This window comes from Podarcis tiliguerta (genome assembly GCF_965153285.1).
Source record: "Podarcis tiliguerta genome assembly, chromosome: 9".
Lineage (NCBI taxonomy): Eukaryota > Metazoa > Chordata > Lepidosauria > Squamata > Lacertidae > Podarcis > Podarcis tiliguerta.
In genome coordinates this window covers 27778853-27804064 of record NC_139542.1, presented here as the reverse complement: position 1 = coordinate 27804064, position 25212 = coordinate 27778853, and the positions used below count along the sequence as shown (strand labels likewise).

The window sequence follows — 25212 nt, the reverse complement described above, 5'->3', positions numbered from 1 at the left end:
GTGCTTTCAGGTTAAAGCAGAACTGCAATGATGTGCCTCTACTAAATCATGCATGTCTGGAAGAAGAAGAAGAAGAAGAAGAAGAAGAAGAAGAAGAAGAAGAAGAAGAAGAAGAAGAAGAAGAATTTCTTATTTAGACCGCGCCCATCTGGCTGAGTTTCCCCAGCCACTCTGGGCAGCTCCCAATCGAGTTAAAAACAATACAGCATTAAATATTAAAAACTTCCCTAAACAGGGCTGCCTTCAGATGCCTTTTAAAAATAGGATAGCTGCTTAGTTCCTTGACATCTGATGGGAGTGCATTCCACAGGGCTGCACCACTACCAAGAAGGCCCTCTGTCTGGTTTCCTGTAACCTCACTTCTCACAATGAGGGAACTGCCAGAAGGCCCTTGGCGCTGGATCTCAGTGTCCGGGCTGAACGATGGGGGTGGAGACGCTCCTTCAGGTACACAGGGCCGAGGCTGTTTAGGGCTTTAAAGGTCAGCACCAACACTTTGAATTGTGCTTGGAAATGTACTGGGAGCCAATGCAGATCTCTCAGGACCAGTGTTATGTGGTCCCAGCAGCCCCTCCCAGTCACCAGTCTAGCTGCCGCATTCTGGATTAATCGCAGTTTCCAGGTCACCTTCAAGGTAGCCCCACGTAGAGTGCATTGCAGTAGTCCAAGCAAGAGATAACTAGAGCATGCACCACTCTGGCAAGACAGTCTGCGGGCAGGTAGGGTCTCAGCCTGCGAACCAGATGGAGCTGGTAGACAGCCGCCCTGGACACAGAATTAACCTGCGCCTCCATGGACAGCTGTGAGTCCAAAATGACTCCCAGGCTGCGCACCTGGTCTTTCAGGGGCATAGTTACCCCATTCAGGACCAGGCAGTCCCCCACACCCGCACACCCCCTATCCACCCAAACAGTACTTCTGTCTTGTCAGGATTCAACCTCAATCTGTCCTGCAGGGTTTCTGACAAAAGTCTTTCCCTGCTACCTGATCCTTTTATCTGGAGATGCCAGAGTCTACACCCAGGACAGTATTCATGCAAAACATGAGCTTTACTCCAGAGCTTTCATACTTTGTCTGCATTTCCTTTTTACTTGCAGATAACTTTCTTTCTTTCCTCCCTTCTTCCCAAATCAGTAGGCCTTGCTTCCCCCAGATAATCTAGTAAAACCACCTGAAACTCTACCAAGTGGCAACCACCACTGGAGAGTTTAATGCCATTTTGTTTATTACTGTCAAACACTTCCTTCTACATTTCTAATACTTGCTGGCAGGTAGGTGACAAGATGCCACTCCACAGAGTCACTAATGTAATTTCCTACCACTTCAGATTTGTTTGATAGCCAGAAGAGAAACAGCCAGTGTTGCTCCTTCAGTTTGTCATTTCCAGTGTAGTAAATGCTTTTTCAGCTTGTTGCCTCTGGTGAATCTCTTGTCCACAGTCCCGACATGCAGTATTTAGTGCAGGAAGCCAATCAAAACAATTTGTGCAGTCCTTTAAATCTTCAGCATCAAAAGACAGTTGCAGTGAGAGCTTTGCAAAAGGGTGCAAATCAAATCTGAAAGCAAGTTCTTGATGAGAGAAAAGGAGGAATGACGGGAAAAAGGTGCACAATTTCACTGAGATCTCTGATGAAGCTGGAGAACCATGATACAATATATGACCCAGAAAGGTGGTATGTTAACTGGGATCATGGAATCAAAAAAAGATTTGTGGCTGACATATAGTGCAGGATTTAATGATAATCTTGTTGGCAATATATTCAAAAAGCTATCTGCATCTAGTCCTTGCATACCTGCCACGACTTTTGTCTTTCTGACTGCACTCACCAGCCCAGCTCCAGCTGGAAAGCATGACCATGTATAATTGCAACCACTCTTGCAATGCTTACTACAAAAGCTGAAGTGACCCACTGGCTTACTAATGTTTAGCATGCTGCTTGTCAAATGCCAGCTGTAGTGTTGGCCTGATTTTAGCTAATTGCCTACAGCCGTGGGTACGCAGGATTGTCAGTCTGGCCAGCCTCAGCTTTCATATCCAACCCTATATCCCCCTGATTCTAGTAGATGTGACCAAAGAGCCCCAGCTCCAATCACCATGCATCCTAGATATTTATTGATTGATTTATCAGCCTATTGGCCATTTACAAAATAAACACCGTAAAATCAATCTGATAAGAGTAGTGTCACATATTTTTCCTGATCTAACATTCTGAAAGTTACACAGTCCAAAACATCTGCTCAGGATTTTTCAACCTTGGGTCGCCAGATTTTGTTGGACTACAACTCCCATCATCTCTAGCTAGCAGGACCAGTGATCAGAGATGATGGGAGTTGTAGTCCAACAACACCTAGGGACCCAAGGTAGAGAACAGCTGATCTGGGGGCACCAGGCCAGAGAAGGCTGCACTCGAGTCTCAGACTCACTCCATCACATCTTTTCAGAGTCTACCACATGCGCTTCGATCTGGAAATTCCTCCACGGGGAACTAGGGGAATGAACAACCTGCCTTCATGCCTTGGGCCCAGAGAACCACCACAAGCTGCTTTCTGTCCACAGCTATAGCAACTCAGCAAAGCATAGCGAGAAGCACTACTCCAGCTCTGATTTTCATTGGCATCTGAACAAAGTTCTGTCTCACTCCACAGCACCCCATCTATGAAGTCTATAGGACTTTAAGTGATGTGGGAAAGAACAAAACGTAAGAAGGAATTATGATTAGAATTAGACTTAAAACATACTAACATTTCCGCTCTTCTCTCTCTTTTTAATTAATTAGCCTCCAACAAAGATTCCCATTCCCAGATATAATCCTTGCTATACAATGAAGATGCTAGACCCACTTCTGTGGTGAGGGAATTCCCATTTGGGCTCACTTTGGGGACTGTCACAGAGAAGGCTTTCTCCCAGGACACCATATGGGCTCATGTCAAAGGATCTACTAAATATTTCATCCTGGGATGAGCCATTATTAAGAGCCTGTTTTAAAACTACATACAGAGGAAAGGACCAAACAAATCCCTCTTTGAAAACTATTCCATAGTTTAGGTGCCACAACTGGAAAGGCCCTCTCTCCTGTTTGCACCAATTGCACTTCTCTTGGCAAAGGGACAAGGAATGCTTCAGAACCCCAGATCTCAGGCAGATTCACAAAGGAGAATCCTGAGATATATTAATCCAGTTGGGTGCCTGAAAGGTCCATGCTAACTCCTTGCATTGAGTTTGGAAACAAACTGAAATACAATGAATACGACATGAAATTGGCTTAATTTGGTCAGTCCTGCTAACCCCAGAAACAAGCTTGGCTGCTCCACTCTAACCCAATGGAAGTTTCCAGACATTCATCAAGTCCCTTATAGACTGTAGTGTTCTTCCCATACTGTGTCCTACCTTTATATTTCCTTATTTCCTGTTTTGTGGTCTTCCTTGCGATGGCTGCTTCTTTGCTGTCCTCATCTCTCTAGAAGCTTTCTTTTAAAACTTTCTTTTTGTTTTCCATTTAGGTTTTGCAGTGATTTAGAGGCATCGCAAGCATTACAGCCACTACAGAGGAAGCATTTTTCTACATTTCTCCTCAGAAGTGTTTTCGGTGCCTGCACTGCTGCCAACTCAGTTTCTAAAGTAAGTGTTTGGTTGCAGTTTTCCTCCCTCCTGTAAGACACATTTTGCCATTTAAATTATTATGTGAAGCTGATCCGCCTAAGTTTTGTGCAAGCAAATCAGGATGAATATCAACAAGTTGTCTGATAGTGTAAGCAGTCCTATCCTGAAGAATGGGCTGCATCGTGTTGAAGGGTATGAGATGGGAACTTGTGGCCCTCCAGATTTGGTTGGGCTACAGCTCCCATCATCTGTCATGCTGGCTGAGTTGGAGTCCTGCAACATCTGTAGGACTAAAGTTTGACTAAAGAAAGTAGAATAACTAGATATGGAGCTCAGTCTGTATTAGGAACAAAATGGTCAGAAAACATGTGGTTTTATTTATTTGTTGCATTTAAAGGTAAAGGGACCACGACCATTAGGTCGTGGCTGATTCTGGGGTTGCGCCACTCATCTCGTTTTATTGACCAAGGGAGCCGGCGCACAACTTCTGGGTCATGTGACCAGCATGACTAAGCCGCTGCTGGCAAACCAGAGCAGCGCACAGAAACGCCGTTTACCTTCCTGCTGGAGTGGTACCTATTTATCTACTTGTACTTTGACATGCTTTCGAACTGCTAGGAGCAAGGACCCAGCAACGGGAGCTCACCCCATTGTAGGGATTCGAACTGCCAACCTTCTGATCGGCAAGTCCTAGGCTCTGTGGTTTAACCCACAGCGCCACCTGCATCCCTTATTTTGTTGCATTTACATTTCACCTTTTGTCCAAGGTGGTGTACATGGTTCTTCCTTTTCTCATTTAATCTTCACAACAGCCCTGTAGAGGCAGATTCAGGGCACTGCAAGCAGTGTGGGGGCACTGAGTGTGCAGCCAAGGAGGGTGCCTTCCCAAAGTCCAGTAACCACTTGCCCGAGGCATGAGGACTCTAACAGGGTCCTAGAGTCCTCCTCCTGTTTCCCAAAGCTGGGCAAGTGTTTACCAGGCTTTGGGCATGAGATGGGATAGCTCTAGGACCCTGCCAGAGCCTCGCACCTCCTTCTCAAAGCCCAGCATCTTGCTTTGCCAGCTTTGGGAAGGCAGCCTGAGGGCTGGGGTGTGTGTGTGTCAAATTTTGGCCTTGCACTGGACAACGTATTACCAGGTCTGCACTTGAACCATGTAATATTGGTTAGGCTGAGAGGCAGTGATTGGCCCAAGGTCACACAGTGAGTTTCATGGCTGAGTAGGGGTTTGAACCCTGGTCTCCCAAGCCCTAGTCCAATACTCTTCCCACTAAACTACACTGGTTACAAGGTCCATATTGGCAGAGGAAAATCTTTCCTCTCAACTACCTCCTTTCAGTGCTCAGCATAATTGGTGGTGCATATAGAAGACAAAATCCATTTTGGTGCTGCCAGTTCTTAAATCCTTTTCATTCAATATAAATCAGAGAGGATCAAGTGTTTTCAGGAAGCCTGCAGCAAACGGCATGCTGCAGTCTCCAGTTCATTGCCCAAAGGCTTCGTAAGCCTGTGATGGTCGATATCTTTGAACTACAAACACAGCTGCTAAGCAACTTCCCTCTTGCTTTGTTCTTCTATGGACTCTGCCCCCTTTGAGCTTTGGTTTATGGGCCCATGTTCCACTTGTCATATAAATAATGCTATTATTGGTGGCTTCCTGTTTTAAATAATTCAGTAAGCAATTAATCTCACTAATATTCAGCCCCGATTGTCCAGAAAAGGTTATTCACAAGTCCCTTTGGTGTTCCTCTTACATTTCTGGGTGGCACCATTAGGGCAATGTTTCATACATAATGGCTTGCAGCTAACTTGGCTTAAGGAACAAAGGGCGCTTGCACTGAAAACCTTTACAGCACGAGCCATTCTGGGATAAATGGGAGCTGCGCACCAGCAGTAGCACGGCTCTTTCCTTACGACTTATACAAGAAACAGTGGGTTGGAGCCCAACTTTCCAGCATTCCTCTTGTTTCTCAAAAAGAACAGGCTTCTTGTTGGGGTAGACCACAACCATACCATAACATTTAAAGCACCATGATACCACTTGGAACAGTCATAGCTCTTCCTCCAAAGAATTATGGGAGTTGTAGTTTATTAAGCATGCTGAGACTTCTTAAAAGGTAAAGGGACCCTGGACTATTAGGTCCAGTCATGACCGACTCTGGGGTTGCGCCGCTCATCTCGCTTTATTGGCCGAGGGAGCCGGCGTACAGCTTCCGGGTCCTGTGGCCAGCATGACTAAGCCGCTTCTGGCAAACCAGAGCAGCGCATGGAAACGCCGTTTACCTTCCCGCCGGAGTGGTACCTATTTATCTATTTGCACTTTGAGGTGCTTTCGAACTGCTAGGTTGGCAGGAGCTGAGACTTATTAGGAGACACCTAATATCCCTTGCAGAGCAGGACTTTCTAGAGCGGTTTAACAATCAAATCTCTCATCACAGGAAACTCTGGCAACTATACCTTTGTGAGGGGAATAAGGCTTTCCTAACAACTCTCAATACCCTTAATAGACTACACTTCCGGAGCTTACTGCTTCCTCTCTGTGTTCAAGAATTTAAATAATCCAAACCATTCACCAGAGCCAGTTGAGCTGCTTGGCCCAGCTGTGACCGATCAGCTGCATTAAGTACACAGGATTGCAGGGTCCTACAGAATAACTCACTTAAAAAATAATAATGATGTGGGATAGAAACTTGATGAGGCCTCTGCCGATGCTCCAGGTACATTGTTCCTGGTGATTAAAATTATAGTGTACTTTGGACAAAGAATACATTGCCCCAAACTTAGTGGAATCACAGACCTCAGCGCTCTCCTAGTCTAACCCAAGCCAATGCAAGAAATTCACATGTTTGGCTTTTGGTCTCTATGAATCCCTAGGTTATGGTTCACCTAAGAGCATGAGCACAGGCAAGTCCAGTCTCCTGTTCTCACAGTGGCCAACCAGGTGCCCTTGGGAAGCCTGCAAATAGGACTTGAGAGCAACAGCCCTCTATCTTCCAGTGGTTTCCAGCAACTGTAATCAGAAGCATCCTTCCTCTGACATCTTACACACATTCAGCCTATCCTTCATGTTTGAGTTAACTGCTTTGCACAATTGCAACACATATGGTAGAAACTGATTTCGACTTCATAAACGGGCCACTTCCTACTCTCCTCTCTCTCTCTGGCTATAGCTTCTCTGCCCAGCTAGGAGCGAAGGAAGCAGAACGTAGAGCCAGTGTGGAGGAAACCACTCATCACTCTGTGGCTGCTGAATACAGCCTTTCAGACTTCCTAGGCTAAGTCAACAAAGCCAGGTCTTTAGTAGTATGGTGTGATGGTACCTGAAAGGAATATGAAAGGATTGCCCCAAACTGCTAGGTCATTCTGACACTGAGCAACGCTTGCAGCTAAATCCAAATGTTCACCCTCACATTGGTGGCCCCCTTCTTTCCACCCATGTCTTAAACATCTGTGCAACCACCAGCCACTCCATGCTACAAACAGCAGATCATTCATAATCACAACATGCTGCCTGCATTTGTTCAAAACGTGGGTTCTTTGATTTCAAAATGGCTTCGTTAAGTCTCTCCTTTAATCCTGTCAGGACCAATGTTCTGTTTAGATAATCTGAACATTCGTTTGCTTTTGTGATATGGAGCCAAGATGTATGTTTCTTCTTCTCTGTGCACATTCCCTTTTTGGCTGCATCCACCCCATACATTTAAACCACACAGGACCCTGGGAACTGCAGTACACACCCCACAGAGCTACAATTCCCAGCACTCTTAACCAATTACAGTTCCCAGAATTGTCAGGGGTGTGCGCTGTAAATGTATGGGATGTTACGTAGCCTTAAACTTGGCTTTTCTTCCTTGTGTGATGGTTTGCAGAGTTACGCGGATTACGTTTTCAGTAACCTTCCATGTGTATTTGAAGAGATTTCCCATTCATTCAAATTAGTCTTTGGGAAAACAAAAGACCCTCCAAGGCACCCAGGAGTAACTGGGGCATCCCTCCAATTCAGAGGAAAGTAGTAGTTGTGGGGGGAACCACAGAGATGGAGTAGAGCCTTCCTGTCCTGATTCTGGGCTTCCCAAATGCATCTGCTTGATCCCTGTGGGAAACAGGATGTTAGATGGACCTTTGGGCTTGATCTAGCAGGGCTCTTGGTATGTTCTTATTATCCACAGTGCTTTCCTTCCCAAGACACAGAACACACAGTGCGTGCATACGCAGTCTCTGCCTCACACACAGAGCTCATTTTGCCATCGGTCTTTTACATCAACAAGAATTGTGTAAGAATAAGTAGGATACCATCAGGATTTTGCCTGGACTAATGTGCAAAGTTCAAAAGGGGGGAAGGGATGTACACTCAAGTCAACCATCTAAATAACTTCCAAGTGTAAATGTAGAAACTACATGAAGTATGCTTTTTCATAGACTACATACACATCATACTTAAGCCACACTGCTCTTCCTAAATAATCCTGGGAACTGTAGTTTTATCTCTCTCAGAGCTACAACTCCCAGCACCCTTTACAAACTACAGTTCCCAAGATTCTTTGGGGGAAGTTATGTGCATACAGCCGCAGGTTTCAATGGATGGAAAGCCAAATAAACCTGCAAAGGTCAGAGGTGGAGGTGGCTATGCCCCCACTTTCCTTTTACATGCATTCACTGTTAAGTGCTTTCATCCTTCATATTTAAAGCCCATTCAGGTAAACACATTTATGCTAACATTAAGAGATGTGCTTCAGAATGGCAGATTCAGCCAAATGGAAGCAGTAAAATGTGGGCTGATTGCCAGTAAATAAGCACAGATTCCTGTTTATCAACACTGATGTGTAACCATTTTTAAACTAGTTGTCTACATCTTCTTGCCATGTGGCAAAGAGACTCCAACTACACCCCTTTTGTTGCCTGGGTGTCTTACAAGATACAGTAACGTGATAAGGTTTTTCTCACCACACAGCAAGATCACTGGCTTAATTGTGCCAACACTAAGTCACTATTTGGCCAGCTGCCCTCTGTATTCACCGCACGGCTGGGCTGACTCAGAGTATGCAGCAAAACAATTGTGTCCAGGCTGGCATCGTAAACAGGAACATAAAGTAGCTGGACAGCAAAGTGAAAATGGGTTGGGATAAACTATCGGGAAAGAATGATGGAACAGACGTTTAATTTCCATTAATGATTAAACTTACATTACTGCCAACAGAGGACGTGAGCTCTGGCAAAATAAGGAACGTGTTTTCTTTTTAATGCCCGCATCTCCCTGAAGTGTTAGAATCTAGCACTCTGCTTTGGGGACATTTTCATACAAGAGATTTTTTTGCAGCTTGCCCAGTGTACAACAGCTGTGCCAACGACTGGGAGCCAAGCAAACAATGCGTTTTTCATTATTTTTCTCTCACACTTATAGACGTCAAACTTGACCACAAACCATGTTACAGGGACTCACTTGCGTTCTGCGGCCACTTTCATACAAGACGCTCAATAGTAAGAGGCCAATGTGCCCTCTATTTTATCCTTTTGTCATCTGAAGGGGGCACTGCCTGGGTTCAGACCTTTCACAACTACCCCTTCCGTTTCCTGCCCGATGCATTCACACGTGCACGCCGCAAGTCAGCAACCGCTCTCGGCGAGCGGCCTATACGGAAAGGCAAAGGCTCTCCGTGCCTGCCTGCACGTGCCATCAGGGGCTGTAGGAGGAAACGTTTGAACCTTCTTTTCTGATCTCCCTGGAAGAGTGACACGCGATCGCGGTAGGCGAAAATGAAGGTCTTGAGGAGAAGGGGCAGAGAAGAGAGAGACTCGCCTTGCAGCATTCAGCGCGGGCTTTTGCGGGCAGCGACAGCCAGAGGAGGAGGAGGAATCCCTCCTTGGGGAGCTGCGGCAGGCGCGGCGCGAGAGGTGGAACCGGCCGCCTGGCACGTTGGGGGCTGGATCCCCGCCGGGGAGGAGGCGTGGCGCTGGCTCGGGTCCGGGTACCGCGGGAAGGCACCTGGGAGCCCTGGGACCAGGAGATAGGCAGGGCTCCCGGGGGCGGGGCAGGGTGGAGACCTCGCGGCTCCGGCGCCGGGATCCGAGCGCGCCTGGGGGATCGCGCCTTTCCAGGACTAGAGGAGAGCCGCGGAGGGGGCGGGCTGCGGGGTCAAGAGGTGAAATCCGCAGCAAGCCGTAAGGAGAGGAGCGGCCGGGGCAGGCATTGCGATCGCCTCGCTGCCGTCAGCGGACGATCTCGCCATGGAGGGCAGCTGCCACCCGCGGCTGCTGCAACAGCAGAGCAAGGAGGAAGCGGTGGAAGCCTGGCTGGATGACCACGGGGACTTCACCCGCTCTTACTTCGTTCGGAAAGGGACAAGGTAAGAGCCACGCTGCGAGGGGGACGCCGTCGCGCCCGCAGCGCGGGGTAGGTGGGTCGAGAGCTCCCCTCCCCTTTCGCAGGAGCGAAGCCTCGCTGCAAAGCTGGAAGCAACAAACAGGCGCTCTGTGTTGCTGCCCGAACCCTTCCCCGTGCAAATAATTCTCCTGGGTTTCTCTGCGGTGCAATCTGTGCCGTCGCTTGGCAGGCTGTTGCCCAGCTCCAGTTAAGATCTCTCCCCCATCCCTCTTTTTGGCTCGACAGATGGAGCCGTGACCATTCCCTTCAGCGCCTTGTTAGAGCTACGTTCACATAGGGCAGCAGCAATGCTCCTGTCCGGAGACTGAAATAATGCACGCTGCAGGTAACATTCAGGCGTCTGTTGAGAGCGTTTCCGAAGAATGCCCCCCGCTAGCAGAGCCCTGAAAGAGTTGGGTACAACTTTTGCTGGATGCACGCGAGACTAGATCCCTGCGCTTAAGGCCGAGCTCCCTAGCGCGCAGACCACGAGGGCTGCGCGTTGGGCTTGCTGCTGTGGGGCTAACTTCCGAGTCAAAGTGCATAGGAGCGGCCTGCTGAACGCAGTTCCATGGCTTCACAGCTCCAGTGAAAAATGTTTAGGATGCCGCTCTTTCGGAGTAAACACACCCTGCAGAGCTAGGATGCAGTTCTCGTGCGCTCTTTCTTGGGAAAGTCTGGAATAAGCCGCATTCAGCTTTCAATAAAGAAGCACAGGACACGCCTGTCAGTCCACTTTTGCAGCCAACAGGATCTACAGATCCCTTAAGACCGTGTGTTCGCACATCGGCTTCCAGTTCCAGTGAGGGTTACCGGCTATTTACTTTAAGACCTACCCGGTTGTTTGTTTTTTTAACGGGTTCCTTAGTCGCATCCCCATATAATGCAAAGGACTTTCATTATTTTAGGACATCCCAGTTACTTGGGATCCTAGTGAAGATTCCAGTGGGTTGCAATCTTCCCTTGCCCCCCCCCCCTTTTTTGGACAATTTGACAACTTTAAAAGCGAATGGGATTTTTTTTCTTGTTTGCAAACTCCAGCCATCCATGGGCTGGCGAAAAGCTTTAGAATTAATTGATAGGGAGACATTCATTTGAGTATACTGAAGGTATTGGATGAGAGGATTGTGCTTCAGTTTCACGTCCACAAGACAGTAAGGGAGAGTGAGTAGAGCCTGTGAATTGTCATGTAGGTAGGACCTAAGGTCTGGGATGGGGGAACCAGATGTTACTAGACTACAGTTCCCATTATCCATGACCATTGGCTATGGTGGCTGGGACTGATGGAAGTTGGAGTCCAAGAACATCTGGAAAGCCACAGGTTCACCAGTCCCAGCCTAAGGATAATTAAGGCCAATGTTGCAAATCAAAGGTTATATGCAGCTTTCATGTTTTGAGAATGAAATCCACTTTGTGGTTGTTGTTGTTTAGTCGTTTAGTCATGTCTGACTCTTCATGACCCCATGGACCTGAGCACGCCAGGCACTCCTGTCTTCCACTTCCTCCAGCAGTTTGGTCAAACTCATGCTGGTAGCTTCGAGAACACTGTCCAACCATCTCGTCCTCTGTCGTCCCCTTCTCCTTTCCCAACATCAGAGTCTTTTCCAGGGAGTCTTCTCTTCTCATGAGGTGGCCAAAGTATTGGAGCCTCAGCTGCAGGATCTGTCCTTCCAGTGAGCACTCAGGGCTGATTTCCTTCAGAATGGATAGATTTGATCTTCTTGCAGTCCATGGGACTCTCAAGTCTCCTCCAGCACCATAATTCAAAAGCATTGATTCTTCGGTGATCAGCCTTCTTTATGGTCCAGCTCCCACTTCCGCTTACTTCCTTATGTTTAATACCCTTATGTTTCAACACAAGGTGGCCTAGATGTTGTTTCCTGGCTGCCACTCACCCAAGTACCGGTAACCCTGGGAAGCTGGAGTAGCTTCCGCAGAGTGGCATTCCCAAGTGCCTGCAGACCACACCCAAGGACAGGCTTTCCTTGGGGGCTTGGGCCACGGAAGCCAAGGGCTTTCTGCTGGGCTAAATTGGGCTTAGATGTGGGGAGGCGGGTTCGTGAGGGCGCAAACCGTGGTGTTTGGCGGAGGCCGGGGAAGCGGTGCCTCCTCGCTTTGCTGCCAAGCGATGGCTGCGATGAGGCGACCCATGGCGAGAAGTTGGTAGCGCAACTCTGCAGAGAAGCCCCTGTCGGCGAACGAGGCGTGGCCCCCGCTGCCCGCCAGGGGGCAGCGCTGCGCTACACGCCGCTGTAGTGACAGCCCAGCCAGGACAAGAAGTTTTCCCTGGGAATTTATTCTCCGCGAGGGTGGGTTTTATTTTGCCTTTTTTCTCTCTCTCCCTTCCCCTTTTTGATGCATGGGGGAAGGACGGGTGGGATGCTGTTCCGCCAAGATTTACTGCCGAGATAGATCAAAGCCGCGCGCCTGGATTCCCTCCTGGCTCCTTTTCTTGTTTGACATGCTGCCTTTCGGAGACAAAACGAGGTATATTTCCTCCCCTTCCCCTGGAGCGCCGACGACCCGCTGCTCGGCCCGCGGGATCGCGGCTATTTTTAGCAGCGGAGTCAGGTTTCCATTTTGAAGGGTTATAAACAAAAGAGCGGACGGGACGATGCACAGAGAGAGGTTTCCGGAGCTCCGCGGTGGAGAGGCAGGCGAGCAAGGAAAAAGTCTCCCGGCCTCCCTGCGCTGTCCTTTGGGGCGCCTCCGGGATCGCCTCTTGCATCGAGCTCGCCCTGCGCGCCGCTCTCTCCAGGGCTTCTCTCCAGGGCTTCGCCATCTGCTGCTGCTCCGCTGGCTTCCCGGATCCCTTAAGCGGCGAGGGATGGGCTTTGCCTGACTTGGCCGCGGCGGTGCCTCTCCGCCTGGGATGGTGCGGTAAGGCAAAGAGGCTCCCATCAATTATTGACTGGCAGGTTGCTCGGGTCACTGCCTCCCATCTGCGTGTGGCAAGCTCCTCTTCCTGCTGTTTGCCTTTTCTTTTCATTTTTTTAAGGTTCCCTCAACAGGCAGGCTCCTTTCCCCATCAGAGATTTAGAGCCCAAATAAGTAAATAAATCAGAATAGGACTTTAACCTGGGGGGGGGGGGGCGAGGCTGAGATGCTAGCAGAAGTGTCATTGCGCCTGGTCTGCTGCGCTTTTACTTGTTTGGAAGTAAGTTACTGCGCTCCTCCTGCGCGCGGTTAGAAGATTTCTTGAAGCCGCAGCATTTTGGGGAGGGGGGGGGGGATGCAGCCTCTTATTCACGCCGCTGATACTTCAGCGGAAGTTACTTCCGTGGAATGTGTTGGGGGTTTATCGCCGCCTGCAAAGGGGAAGTGTGGAAATGGGTGAAACTGCAGTGGAATAACGCTGATGCTTTGTGGTAAGAACTTTAGGCAGCAAAGCTCTAATAGATTAAACCCCAAACATAGCAGCTGTGTAATATTTGGCACAGGCTTTCAGAATCCTTACTTGCTTTTTTATGTAGTTATAGGCATAATGCATCTAATGTGTTCCAGGTCATGGGGTCAAGTGATCCCCTTCTGTCTTCCATTCACTTTGGTACATCATGCCACTAATGATGCTGGCAACAGTTCTTAAATGCACCCAGATATATTGTGAATATGTACTGTGTTACGCTTACCACATTCGGATGTTCATAAATTCTGCTCTTTATGGTACAGGATATAGTATAAGTATGGTGTGCATAATCATTGGAGCAGCATGCTCTGATTTGTGTATCAATCTGTTAAGGTTCTGTGGATTAATAATCGGGAGCCGATTTTGGTTAGTGAAGTTGAGAGGCAAATGCACATATACACATATTTTAGACTGTTTCGGTTATGGTGTGTACCTATCACAGGAAATGGAAAAATAATGGCTTTTCCTACTTAACTGTTGGGGAAAAGAAATGGTTAAGTTTTAAATTATCTCCCAACTTCTCAAAATGACATTGATACCTGACCTTTCAGTAATGTGCTAATTTACTTTAATTCTGTTAGTTCATTAATTGACTGAAAGGCAGACAATCAACTAAAACAGCATTAAATTATGCTTTGGTGTGTTTTATATACGGCTGTCTTTATTAGCTGCATTATCTATTGATAGGCATAGACATATTTAATGCATATGTGATCCCAATTATGTATAGTTTAATTGTTCATATTACATATTACAGTATTACATGTTCTGCAGCCTAGTGGGACCTCTGTCTAGATATGTATAATGCTATAGATATGTATAATGTCAAACAGGAACCTTTTAAGCTACCCTTGAGAAATACCAGTTTTTCAAGCTAAGATATTTCCTTTATAGGCTGATTATATCAATGTTACCTTTGAAGTAAGTCCTTCAGATTTGATCGTGGCTTAATCTGTGCAATTCTATAAATTTGTACCAGAAGCAAGCCCTACCACATTTAGCATGGCATACCCCTTAGTAAGTGTGTTTAGATTTGTAGCCTTAGAAACTGAAAGTTGTTCCGAATGGATATAAAATTGTGTTGGCTTGTTGTTGTTTTTAGCCCATGAAGATGGATGAATGGCCGTTTTTAAATGCTGGAAATTGTTTTGTGTTGGTTGTAAAGATACATTATTGCTAAAGCTTAAGTAAAATGCTATACCGTATTCCTAACATGATCACAGTCTCCTGTTTTTAACTTTAGGGCTTGTTCAGAAACACCCTGTAAGGCTCTACTGTGAGTTCAGAATTGTTAACAAAAATTGTGTATGTAAAATTTGGCAGAAATCAGTCTTCAAAACTTATTTTATAAACTTACAGCTGTGAAATGTAGAAGGTGGTTCATGTTTTGTATATCTGTTTGAAAGTTAACTGTGAAAATAAAAGGGTGTGTTTCCATCTTAAATAATCTTCTAAAAAGATACCTATTTGTGCATTTTATAGTGTGGCATACTGAAGTCATGATAATACCATGGGGGAGGCAGTTTGAAAGTTGTGGTCAATGCATCCGATTTAGTCCAAGGTCAAACGCTGCTGGCAAGGTATTCAGATATGTCCAGCGAATGTTCAGCAGCTAGTATAAACATGCTAGATTTTTGCAGCAATTCTGAATTCCATGTTGATTAGCTGGACTGATTGATGGCTTATGGGAGGCAGAGCCTGTCCTTTTCTTCTGATAGCAACGTGCTTTCTTATAAATGACAACAGCTTGGTGAGTAGAGTTGTGAGAAGTTGGGAATGTAAATTTTTTAACAACAAATGGGACCTGTGAAAAAAGTGTTGTGACTTGGAATGCTCCTGTTCGAGATACTCCATTCCATTCCCCAACCCTCCTAGTTTTCAGGCATTTTTTAACCCCCGACGGTGCTGTGGGTTAAACCACAGAGCCTAGGACTTGCCGATCAGAAGGTTGGCGGTTCGAATCCCCGCAACAGGGTGAGCTCCCGTTGTTCGGTCCCTGCTCCTGACAACCTAGCAGTTTGAAAGCACGTCAAAGTGGAAGTAGATAAATAGGTACCGCTCCGGCGGGAAGGTAAACGGCATTTCCGTGCGCTGTTGTGGTTCGCCAGAAGCGGCTTAGTCATGCTGGCCACATGACCCGGAAGCTGTACGCCGGCTCCCTCGGCCAATAAAGCGAGATGAATGCTGCAACCCCAGAGTCGGCCATGACTGGACCTAATGTTCAGGGGTCCCTTTACCTTTACCTTTTACCATCAACCTTCTGTGTCCACTGAGCATGCTCAGTTTTTGTTGGGCTGTTTTAGGGTTTTCCTCCCACATTGGTTTCCCCACCACTGCCAAAGGATTGTGTACTTCTGCAAAATTTGGGGCTCACCTGAGAATTTCGATACCTTTCTTGTGTGTGAATGCTATTGTTTTTTGACCCTTATTCAGAGAACTAATTGAACCAATTTTACCAAAGAGTGTCATTTTGTCAATTGACCTACAGGTACTTACAAAAACAGTTCCTTCCATTGCTTACACAACTATGGATTTGCAAATATGGGCTGTCAACTTGGCAGGTGGTGTAGGGGAAAGGAACATTCAGAAGGGACGGTTTCCAAGATTTGCTCATCAGGCAGGCGGGACATTGGAACTCAGACTTGGGGAAAGGCTGCTGTATTGGGGCTTTTCAGTTTAGAGAAAGAAAAGCAAATAAGGGGAGTAGGGGGCACATGAAAGAGATGCGTGGCTTGCTGGGTTGCAGGGGTTTGGACTAGATGATCATCAGGGTCCCTTCCAACTCCACAATTCTATGATACTATGATTCTGTGATGCATGGTATAGGGAAAGTGGATAGGGAGAATTTCTTCCTCCCTCTCGCGTAACACTAGAGCTCAGAGCCATCCAGCAAAGCTGAATGTTGGAAGATTCAGGGCAGATGAAAGAAAATGCTGCGTCGCACAGCACATAGCTAGAACTATGGATCGCAATCAAGGGGGACGGCATTAGAATAGGTTAGACAAATTCACAGAGGAGAAGCGGTCAATGGCTACTAACCACAATAGCTATGTTCTTCTTCTGCTCCTGCTCTTGGAAGCATTATGCCTCCGAATTGCTGTTTCTGGGGCTCACAGGTGGGGAGAGTGCTATTCTGCTCAGGTTCTGCTTGCGGGCTTTCCATGGAGCATCTGTGTGAACAGAACGCTGAACAAAATGGGCCACTGGCCTCATCTACCAGGACCCTTCCAGTGTTCTGTTCCTGGGACACATTTTTTTATTTATGTCCTGTTCAGCACTTCTGCTAAAACCTATGTTGTTTATCCCGCTATCTGCTGTGGCTGAAACTGCCTATTATACAATTTCAATGGAAGGGAAACGTCCAAGAATAATGCAGTAAACCATGCAATTATTTACGTAACATTTGCAGACTAAAATATCTACAGCAGCGGATACTGCTGCTATTTGCTTGCGTGATTTCAGTGGCGTACATTTAGGCTTGGTTACAGTCACATGAATGATTGTGAAGATGGAGTCAGGGATAGATGCTCCAAACTACTAACATAGTACAGTGGTATCTCAGGTTACATACGCTTCAGGTTACATACGCTTCAGGTTACATACACTTCAGGTTACATACGCTTCAGGTTACAGACTCCGCTAATCCATAAATAGTGCTTCAGGTTAAGAACTTTGCTTCAGGATGAGAACAGAAATCGTGCTCCGGTGGCGCGGCAGCAGAGGGTGGGCCCCATTAGCTAAAGTGGTTCTTGAGGTTAAGAACAGTTTCAGGTTAAGTACAGACCTCTGGAACAAATTAAGTACTTAACCTGAGGTACCACTGTAATGGTGATTTGTTTATGCATAAATAAAAATGCATGAAACCCAGTCCAATCCGGGTTTACTCAACAGTATGTTCCACTGTGTTCATAGGGCTTACTTCCAGGTAATGGCTACAACCTCTTGAGTTCTCAGCCTTGCCATGTGTCAGCCTCATTTGTATAGAAAAGCTTCTGCAATCAATTTTGAAACCGTTTTGTCGAGAGTTCACGTATTCTGATCCCATCCATATTATTCATATGTAGGCTTAATTATATTCATTGGGGCTTTTCTCCCAAGGGTGTAGATAGGAGTGCAGCTTTGAATTTATAATATCAGAATCCCCACAGCGTACTCTTCAAATGGCATCTTCAGCATCAGAGGGACACCACCTTCATGTTTTGTTTTAACTTTCTATGTTTCTGCTCATGGTTGTCACTTGCAGTTCATGTTTATCTTGTAATACATTTAACTTATTTCACCCTAAGAGAACTAAGAGAGAGCTCCGGCATTGTATTTATAACAGGGCCTACTGAAGTTTAGGCTATATAAACAATTTGGGTGTGATTCTTTCCAGGCTATACATGTGTGGAGTAGGTTGTGTGTTCACAGTAATTTTAAAAAGCCTGCTTGACTGGGGGGGGGGGGTCAGCAGAGGTTTGGGATCACAGCCCCTCCTTCTTTAGTGAACAGACAGTTGTTTGGACTTGGGCTTAAAGTGCAGTGTACATAAGCAGTTCCACACACAGAGAACATGGGGAGGATCAAGGCCGATACTTTAAAAAGTATTCAGTGAGCTTTTGGAGGAATTACTTTGTATAAAGATACTCCTTAAAGCCATTATCTTGGAAACCCATTTTATTTTTTCCTTTTTAAAAGGCCATGCGACATACTTGAATTAACAGGACTTCATAAGAATCCATGAGATCACACCAGGAGCAGGGCTTGCTTTGGAAACTGGATTTGTGTTCCTGAATGTTTAGCATTCCTCAGTACGAGCTATAAGGCGGGGACTGTTCTTTGGCATGATGACAAGGCAGTTCTTTTACAGAAAGCCCACGGAAATATGCAAGATGCACAGTAGTGCAGCTCTGGACCCCCGGAGTCCATAGATCTTGCTCAGAAGAAGTTCTTGGAGAGTTGTGACCTTATCAACCATTTTGATACAGCGTAGCCCAGGGGTAGGCAACCTAAGGCCCATGTGGCCCAATTGCCTTCTCAATCCAGCCCATGGACAGTCCAGGAATTAGTTTGTTTTTACATGAGTAGAATGTGTCCTTTTATTTAAAATGCATCTCTGGGTTCTTTGTGGGGCCTGCCTGGTGTTTTTACATGAGTAGAATGTGTGCTTTTATATAAAATGCATCTCTGGGTTATTTGTGAGGCATAGGAATTCGTTCATATTTTTTTCCAAAATATAGTCTGACCCACGACATGGTCTGAGGGATGGTGGACTGACCCATGGCTGTAAAAGGCTGCTGACCCCTGGCATAGCCTTTGCCTATCTGGTACCTTCCATATGTTTTGAACTATAGTTCCCAGCCCCAGCCAGCATGGCTGTGTTGGCTGGAGCTGGTGAGAGTTATAGCTCAAAACAGATGATGGGTACCAGGTTGACAAAGGCTGATCTAGCAGTATGTTCTGGATCTGGGTTTTTAGCATTTTCAGCCAGTAAAAAACTGCCAGCAAAATTATTGGCTTACCCTTCTTTACCTATAAATTGGAATACTAGGCTCTTTCTTAAAGACATCCCTTAAAGATTGCTCAATGAGATGATGAATGAAAACCATCTCATTTTAATAAGAGTTTCATTAGTCATTCAGTATCCCTCACCTTAGCTCCTAAAATAGATGTTCAGCACTGTGTGGAAGTGCAAGGAGGCCACAGATAACTGTGCATATTCATTTCTGCAGCGAAAACAGCGCGTCCCTTCCAGTAGATAAGCGTCCCTAATATGCTGCTGGAGCTGAAAACATGTTGCTGTTTTCTTCAAGGGTCTGGATTCCCTTGGGACTGAGAAGGGAGTGCAATTTCAAAAACCCTTATCTGGGAGGGTACAAACATTCCCTCGGACGCACATGCCCTTGTCTCTGGGTCTGCCATTCTTCTCTGGCTGCCAATCACTTTATTTCAGCTTGCATCTTACACAGCAGTTGATTCCATTTTCCTGATGTTTCTTTACATGATGCAGGTGGTTTTAGGGTGTCTCAACAGATGTGGCTGCACTGGGCACCACAACTATGCTATAGAATGAAACACAATTTTAGTGTTGCACAGGGTGCCCTAATATTTGAGAGCCCAAAGTCCACCATTGTACTTGATAATTTCTGCATGTTATTTGCTCTTTCACACAACAAAACAGCCACCCCTGCAAATCTAGCAGAATATAGTGGAATCTGACACCCATTTGTTTGTTAATTGTTTTCACAAAAGAATCTGTTTGCAACTGTGTTAAACCAGAAAAATGCAGGAGTAAAACTGACATAATTTAGGCATCATACAGTTTTTCTGCAGTTTTCATGGGTGATCATGTGGGGGAACAGAAGTGTGTAAATGCTGGGGGAGTAGCAACATGTCCAGTGATGTTTGTTGTGTCACACTTCGTGTAAAAGAAATTTAGCGGAACATTTGAATGTATATGTAAAAAACACACCCCATGGTTCCATATTGTAACAGGTACTGTGGTGTTAAAGAAGTGTTCAAAATTGGGACAGAAGTGCTAGTATTGTTGTTGTTGTTTAGTCATTTAGTCATGTACAACTCTTCGTGACCCCGTGGACCAGAGCACACCAGGCACTCCTGTCTTCCACTGCCTCCTGGAGTTTGGTCAAACTCATGTTAGTAGCTTCAAAAACACTGTCCAACCATGTCTTCCACTGCCTCCCGCAGTTTAGTCAAACTCATGTTGGTAGCTTTGAGAACACTGTCCAACCATCTCATCCTCTGTCATCCCCTTCTCCTTGTGCCCTCCATCTTTCCCAACATCAGGGTCTTTTCCAGGGAGTCTTCTCTTCTCATGAGGTGGCCAAAGTATTGGAGCCTCAGCTTCAGGATCTGTCCTTCCAGTGAGTACTCAGGGTTGATTTCCTTAAGAGTGGATAGGTTTGATCTTCTTGCAGTCCATGGGACTCTCAAGAGTCTCCTCCAGCGCCATAATTCAAAAGCATCAGTTTGTTGGTGATCAGCCTTCTTTATGGTCCAGCTCTCAATTCCATATATCACTACTAGGAAAACCATAGCTTTTACTATACGGTCCTTTGTCAGCAAGGTGATGTCTGTGCTTTTTAAGTTGCTGTCTAGGTTTGTCATCGCATTTCTCCCAAGAAGCAAGCGTCTTTTAATTTTGTGACTGCTGTCACCATCTGCAGTGATCATGGAGCCCAAGAAAGTAAAATCTCTCACTGCCTCCATTTCTTCAAAGTAACACAGCCCCATGTCTGAATGCAGCCTTCGTCTCATGAATGAATGTGCTCTATTCACTTGGGTCTGATTTGGATCTGAAGAGCTATGTGAACAATTGCCTGAATATATGTGGATATTTCTGCCCATCCTTGCAGGAAGGAGAAAATATCTGTAGAAATAGGCAGTGATATTTTTTCCCCAAAAAAATATATTAAAATGTTTAGGGGTACTCCCATTATGACTCAAGAAAATCACCATTTTATAGTTCAAATACAGTAAATGGACAAAAGTACAAAGATTCACAAAATGTTTAGGGGTGTGCGCCCCCCCCCCCGAAAAAAACACTGGAAATAGGTTTTGCACATTCTTTGAGGGCAAATCCAAACTGAATCCACGCTAGGGGCAGGAATACTGCAAATCTCATTTTATATTTAGTTAATTGGCACAACATGTGCCTTTATAGGATCAACACTGTATCTGGAATATCACATATATTTGGCATATATTCAAACAAGAAATTGGTCCAGCTTTTGGTTGTTGACCATCAGTTACCTTATAACTCAGTTTGCATTCTATGGAAATTACTTTTTCCATTAATTGAAAAAGTTTTTTAAGGGCGGGGGAGAATAGACATGCTAATAAATTATCACTTTTGTTTCTTTTGAACAGATTTATGAATGAGAAATATAGTTTTTAGCAAGAAGCAGTGGTGTCATCCTGAATCTGAAGTGCAGGAACTTATCATAACTTGAGTCCTAAATTCCAGCAGCTTTTATATAGCTTGTCTGTCTGTCTGTCTGTCTGTCTGTCTGTCTCTCTCTGTGTGTGTGTCTCTTTCTTACACACACACACACCCCTCCACTGCATCACTGCCACGAAGATGTGTCCCTGTCAGAATTCAATCCCTTTTGTGCCAGAAAGTGTGGTATTCTTTCTCTCAGTACTGAAGATTATAGCTGGTTTCTATTATGCTAGTCCTGTTGTTAATAACTCCCAGCTATGCAGAATAACGGGACGCGGGTGGCACTGTGGGTTAAAGCCTCAGTGCCTAGGGCTTGCCGATCGAAAGGTCGGCAGTTCGAATCCCCGCGGCGGGGTGCGCTCCCGCTGTTCGGTCCCAGCGCCTGCCAACCTAGCAGTTCGAAAGCACTCCCGGGTGCAAGTAGATAATTAGGGACCGCTTACTAGCGGGAAGGTAAACGGCGTTTTCGTGTGTGGCTCTGGCTCGCCAGAGAAGCGATGTCACGCTGGCCACGTGACCTGGAAGTGTCTTCAGACAGCGCTGGCCCTTGGCCTCCTTGAGTGAGATGGGCGCACAACCCTAGAGTCTGTCAAGACTGGCCCGTACGGGCAGGGGTACCTTTACCTTTTTATGCAGAATAACAAGTTAATCTTTTCCGAAATGTTAGATTAGCATTTCTTGAAAAATGAGATTTGAAATTGCAAAATACTTATATGTACAGTGCAATCCAGTGTTTTGGGAGTGTTCCAATAGTTACAGAGAGCTATGGTGATGGTGCAAGCAAGAGGCCAGTAGATTGATGGCATTTAAAATTGTTTTTAGCTTTGCGCCCTTTGTCACACTGCCATGTTTACAAGTTCTCAGAAACGGTGAGGACTATGAACTTGCAAAATTTGAGGGTCATAGTAGGATTCCCTAAGATGTTGCTTCTAGGAAGTTCTGATTTTAGTAATTTTTGTTTGCACTTGAAAATGCCATTTTAAGATCTCAGTATAAGCAGTTTCAAGAAAACAAATCCTACCCAGAAGTGTGTTCTGGAAGCCCCATGTGTAGTCATCTCACATGACAAATGCCTGTACCGTATGTCATAACTAACAGTGGTTTCCTTTTGTATGTTCATGAGCTTTTGTCACATGTGACAAGCAGGTCAAGGAATCACAAAATGCCCTAAACAGAAATTTAATTTTGTGTCAGGCTGTAAGATTCCCTGAGAATGGTTTGAAAATATATACAGCTACATTTGTGTTCCTCCCCTCTACTAAGGAGCCGAGAGTTCACAACAACCCTCTGAGGTATTCTACGCAGAGAGACAGTGACTTGCCCAAGATGAGATAGAGCTGAAGGGGGATTTGAATTCCTTTTAAAAACAAATTTCAAGACCAGTGCTCCATCCTCTGCATCTTATATCCAAGCATGTGCGTCCGCAGTTTACAAAACAAGCAAGAAGCTAAACCCATCTCATAGAAGTGGTCATTTTCTTTGCAGGCTATGAAATAACATTTTGGTTTTTGGCTCCGTTCTGCCATCTCCAGAGCTCTGTACCAAGTGCTCTAGCAGGCAATGACCCATAATTACAGTAGATTTGCTCTGTAATATAATAACGTGCCTCTGCCTGCTGTAAACCTTGGATCTGAGATAAAATGCACATGATGAATGGTGTGCGTTAAAAAAAAAAATCATTGGAAGATATAAAAAGGGGAATCCTGCGCTGACCAACTAGCACTTTCTTCCTTGTGCTGTGTGAGACCGATGATTATGCAATGGGCACATATGTGATTTTGTTGATAGGTTTCAGAGCAAGTTCCTGTTCTTGCTTTGACTGTTGGCAAAATGTCCTGTGATTTCTCATAAGTCGTAATCAACAGCATATTTTATTCCTGCAAAGTAAGGTCCATGGACTGAACTCTAGGGCATGAAAACCATATACGGTTGTTAGTCAGCTTGTATGAGTGTGTGCCATTTGAGATTAGCTCATGCTAGGAATTAGTTCAGCCTTCCAAACCTGGTACCTTCCAGATGTTTTTGACTACAATTCCCATCAGCCCCAGTGAGTACGGCTGTGGTTCAAATGTATCTGGAGCGCATCAGGTATAGGTGATCAAATTGTACCTTTTGAGTAGTTATAGTTACACTTAGAGAAGAAAGAAAAGGGGAAGGGCATTTAACGGTGCTTGAAAGAATCTGCCATAAGAGTTACAGTGGTGCCTCGCAAGACGAAAAGAATCCGTTCCGCGAGTCTTTTCGTCTTGCGGTTTTTTCGTCTTGCGAAGCAAGCCCATTGACGGATTAGCGCTATTAGCGCTATTGGCAATTTAAGGGCTAAAAACGGCTTTTTAAGGCTTAAGGGGTTAGCGGTTTTGCTGCTAAAATGCTTTTAGCAGCTTAGCGCTTCAGAAAAAGGGGTTTTGGATTTTCTTTAATTTTCGTCTTGCGAAACAAGCCCATAGGGAAATTTGTCTTGCGAAGCGCCTCTGCAGACGGAAAATCCTTTCGTCTTGCGGGTTTTCCGTCTTGCGAGGCATTCGTCTTGCGGGGCACCACTGTAATTGCCCTTTCTGAGCAAGATTTTCCTTATATTTTGTCTGTTACATGGTGCATATCAACTTCAGCACTTACAGGTGCAATCCAGCAGAGATGATTCATGTATTCAGCAGGGCTTTCTTGTTGCTCACTATGGAAATGAGACGGGAGGGCCAGTCCCTGCCCATGCATTCAGGAATCTCGTTCCCTCCAAATAGGTGGCAAATGTAATCATTTCCATCCATGGGCTCCTGGTTTGCAGATATGGTGGAGCCAATCACTTTTTTAACATTGGCTTTCTGGTCAAAGACTGCAATCCTAACCCCACATCACAGGCTGGGAGTGAGCCCCATTGAGTTCAATGAGGTGTTTCTGAGCAAATGTGGTTAGTAGTGCCATTTCCCCCCATTAGAGACAAATTAAGAGTTCTTCATGCGTTAATGCATAAAGAGTGAATGGATGTTGGAGGGGGAGCAGGATTGCACACAGTGTCCCTGCCTTCAACTGCCATGCATTAACCTCAGCAACTGAACACAGCTCACATATAACCAGCTTGTATGGACATAGATTCAATTTATACATTTGGGCTTGCTTCCACACATTCATTCCACATGCAATGTGTTAATAGACTAGAATGATGATCAATCTACTTCCAGTGAACAGAAATGCAAAATATTTTCCCCCATCATTCTTTTTTTTTTTTTTAAGGTATTTTTGCATCACTATTCAGCTGAAAAAGGCTACAAGAGCAGTTTACAGATACAGTTGCAGACTATATTGGATTACTGGAATTGTTCTCAATATGTTTAAATAGTTTTATTGTTCATGTGTTTGCTACAGTGGATTCCCTTGAGAGAAAGGGTAGGATATACATTTAACAAATAACGCACAAATACCATGCTTTTCCATGTATAACACGCTCCCTATTTTGGGGGACTCAAAATTAAGAAAATGGGGAGGAGAGATTCCCCAAAGTTGTTGAGCTTTTTTTGAGGGGGCAAGAGTTGTTGAGCTTTTTAAAGGTGAAAATGCAGACCAACCTATCCTCTGTCCCATTGCCGAATAAAGCAGCAAATCGACCACCCAATTGCCACAGCAACAGCCAATCAACAACAGCGCTTGCAGCAGCCACCAACGACAATCTCCAACTCGCGGCAGCAACCTACCCCACAGCCCCACAATGCATTACACATGTATAAGACAACCCCTAATTTTGAACATGATTTTGGAAGGGAAAAAAATAGTCTTATACACGGAAAAGTACGGTAATACGATAATCCCAGTTTTTAGGCTTACAACCGACTGGTTGTCAGGTGTTTGGGAATTACTGCACAATGGACTTTGACAGGTGTCATTTACCTGATGACACTATGGCATCCGAT

The 25212-nt window shown here is 45.5% G+C and overlaps 1 protein-coding gene across 11 annotated transcripts in view; it reads left to right on the top strand.

Annotated features, from left to right (window-relative positions):
• Positions 1–25212, top strand: part of PDE5A (phosphodiesterase 5A) — a 129927-nt gene that overhangs the window by 30526 nt on the left and 74189 nt on the right. For 2 of the 11 annotated variants that reach the window (XM_083457267.1, XM_083457261.1), the window contains one exon: positions 3502–3619. Coding sequence is in view for 6 of the 11 variants with exons in the window: in XM_083457263.1 (XP_083313389.1) it covers positions 12322–12449 (128 nt within the window). In the remaining 5 variants the exon portion in view is untranslated. The other 9 variants (XM_083457264.1, XM_083457262.1, XM_083457263.1 and 6 more) reach the window with 7 other exon arrangements.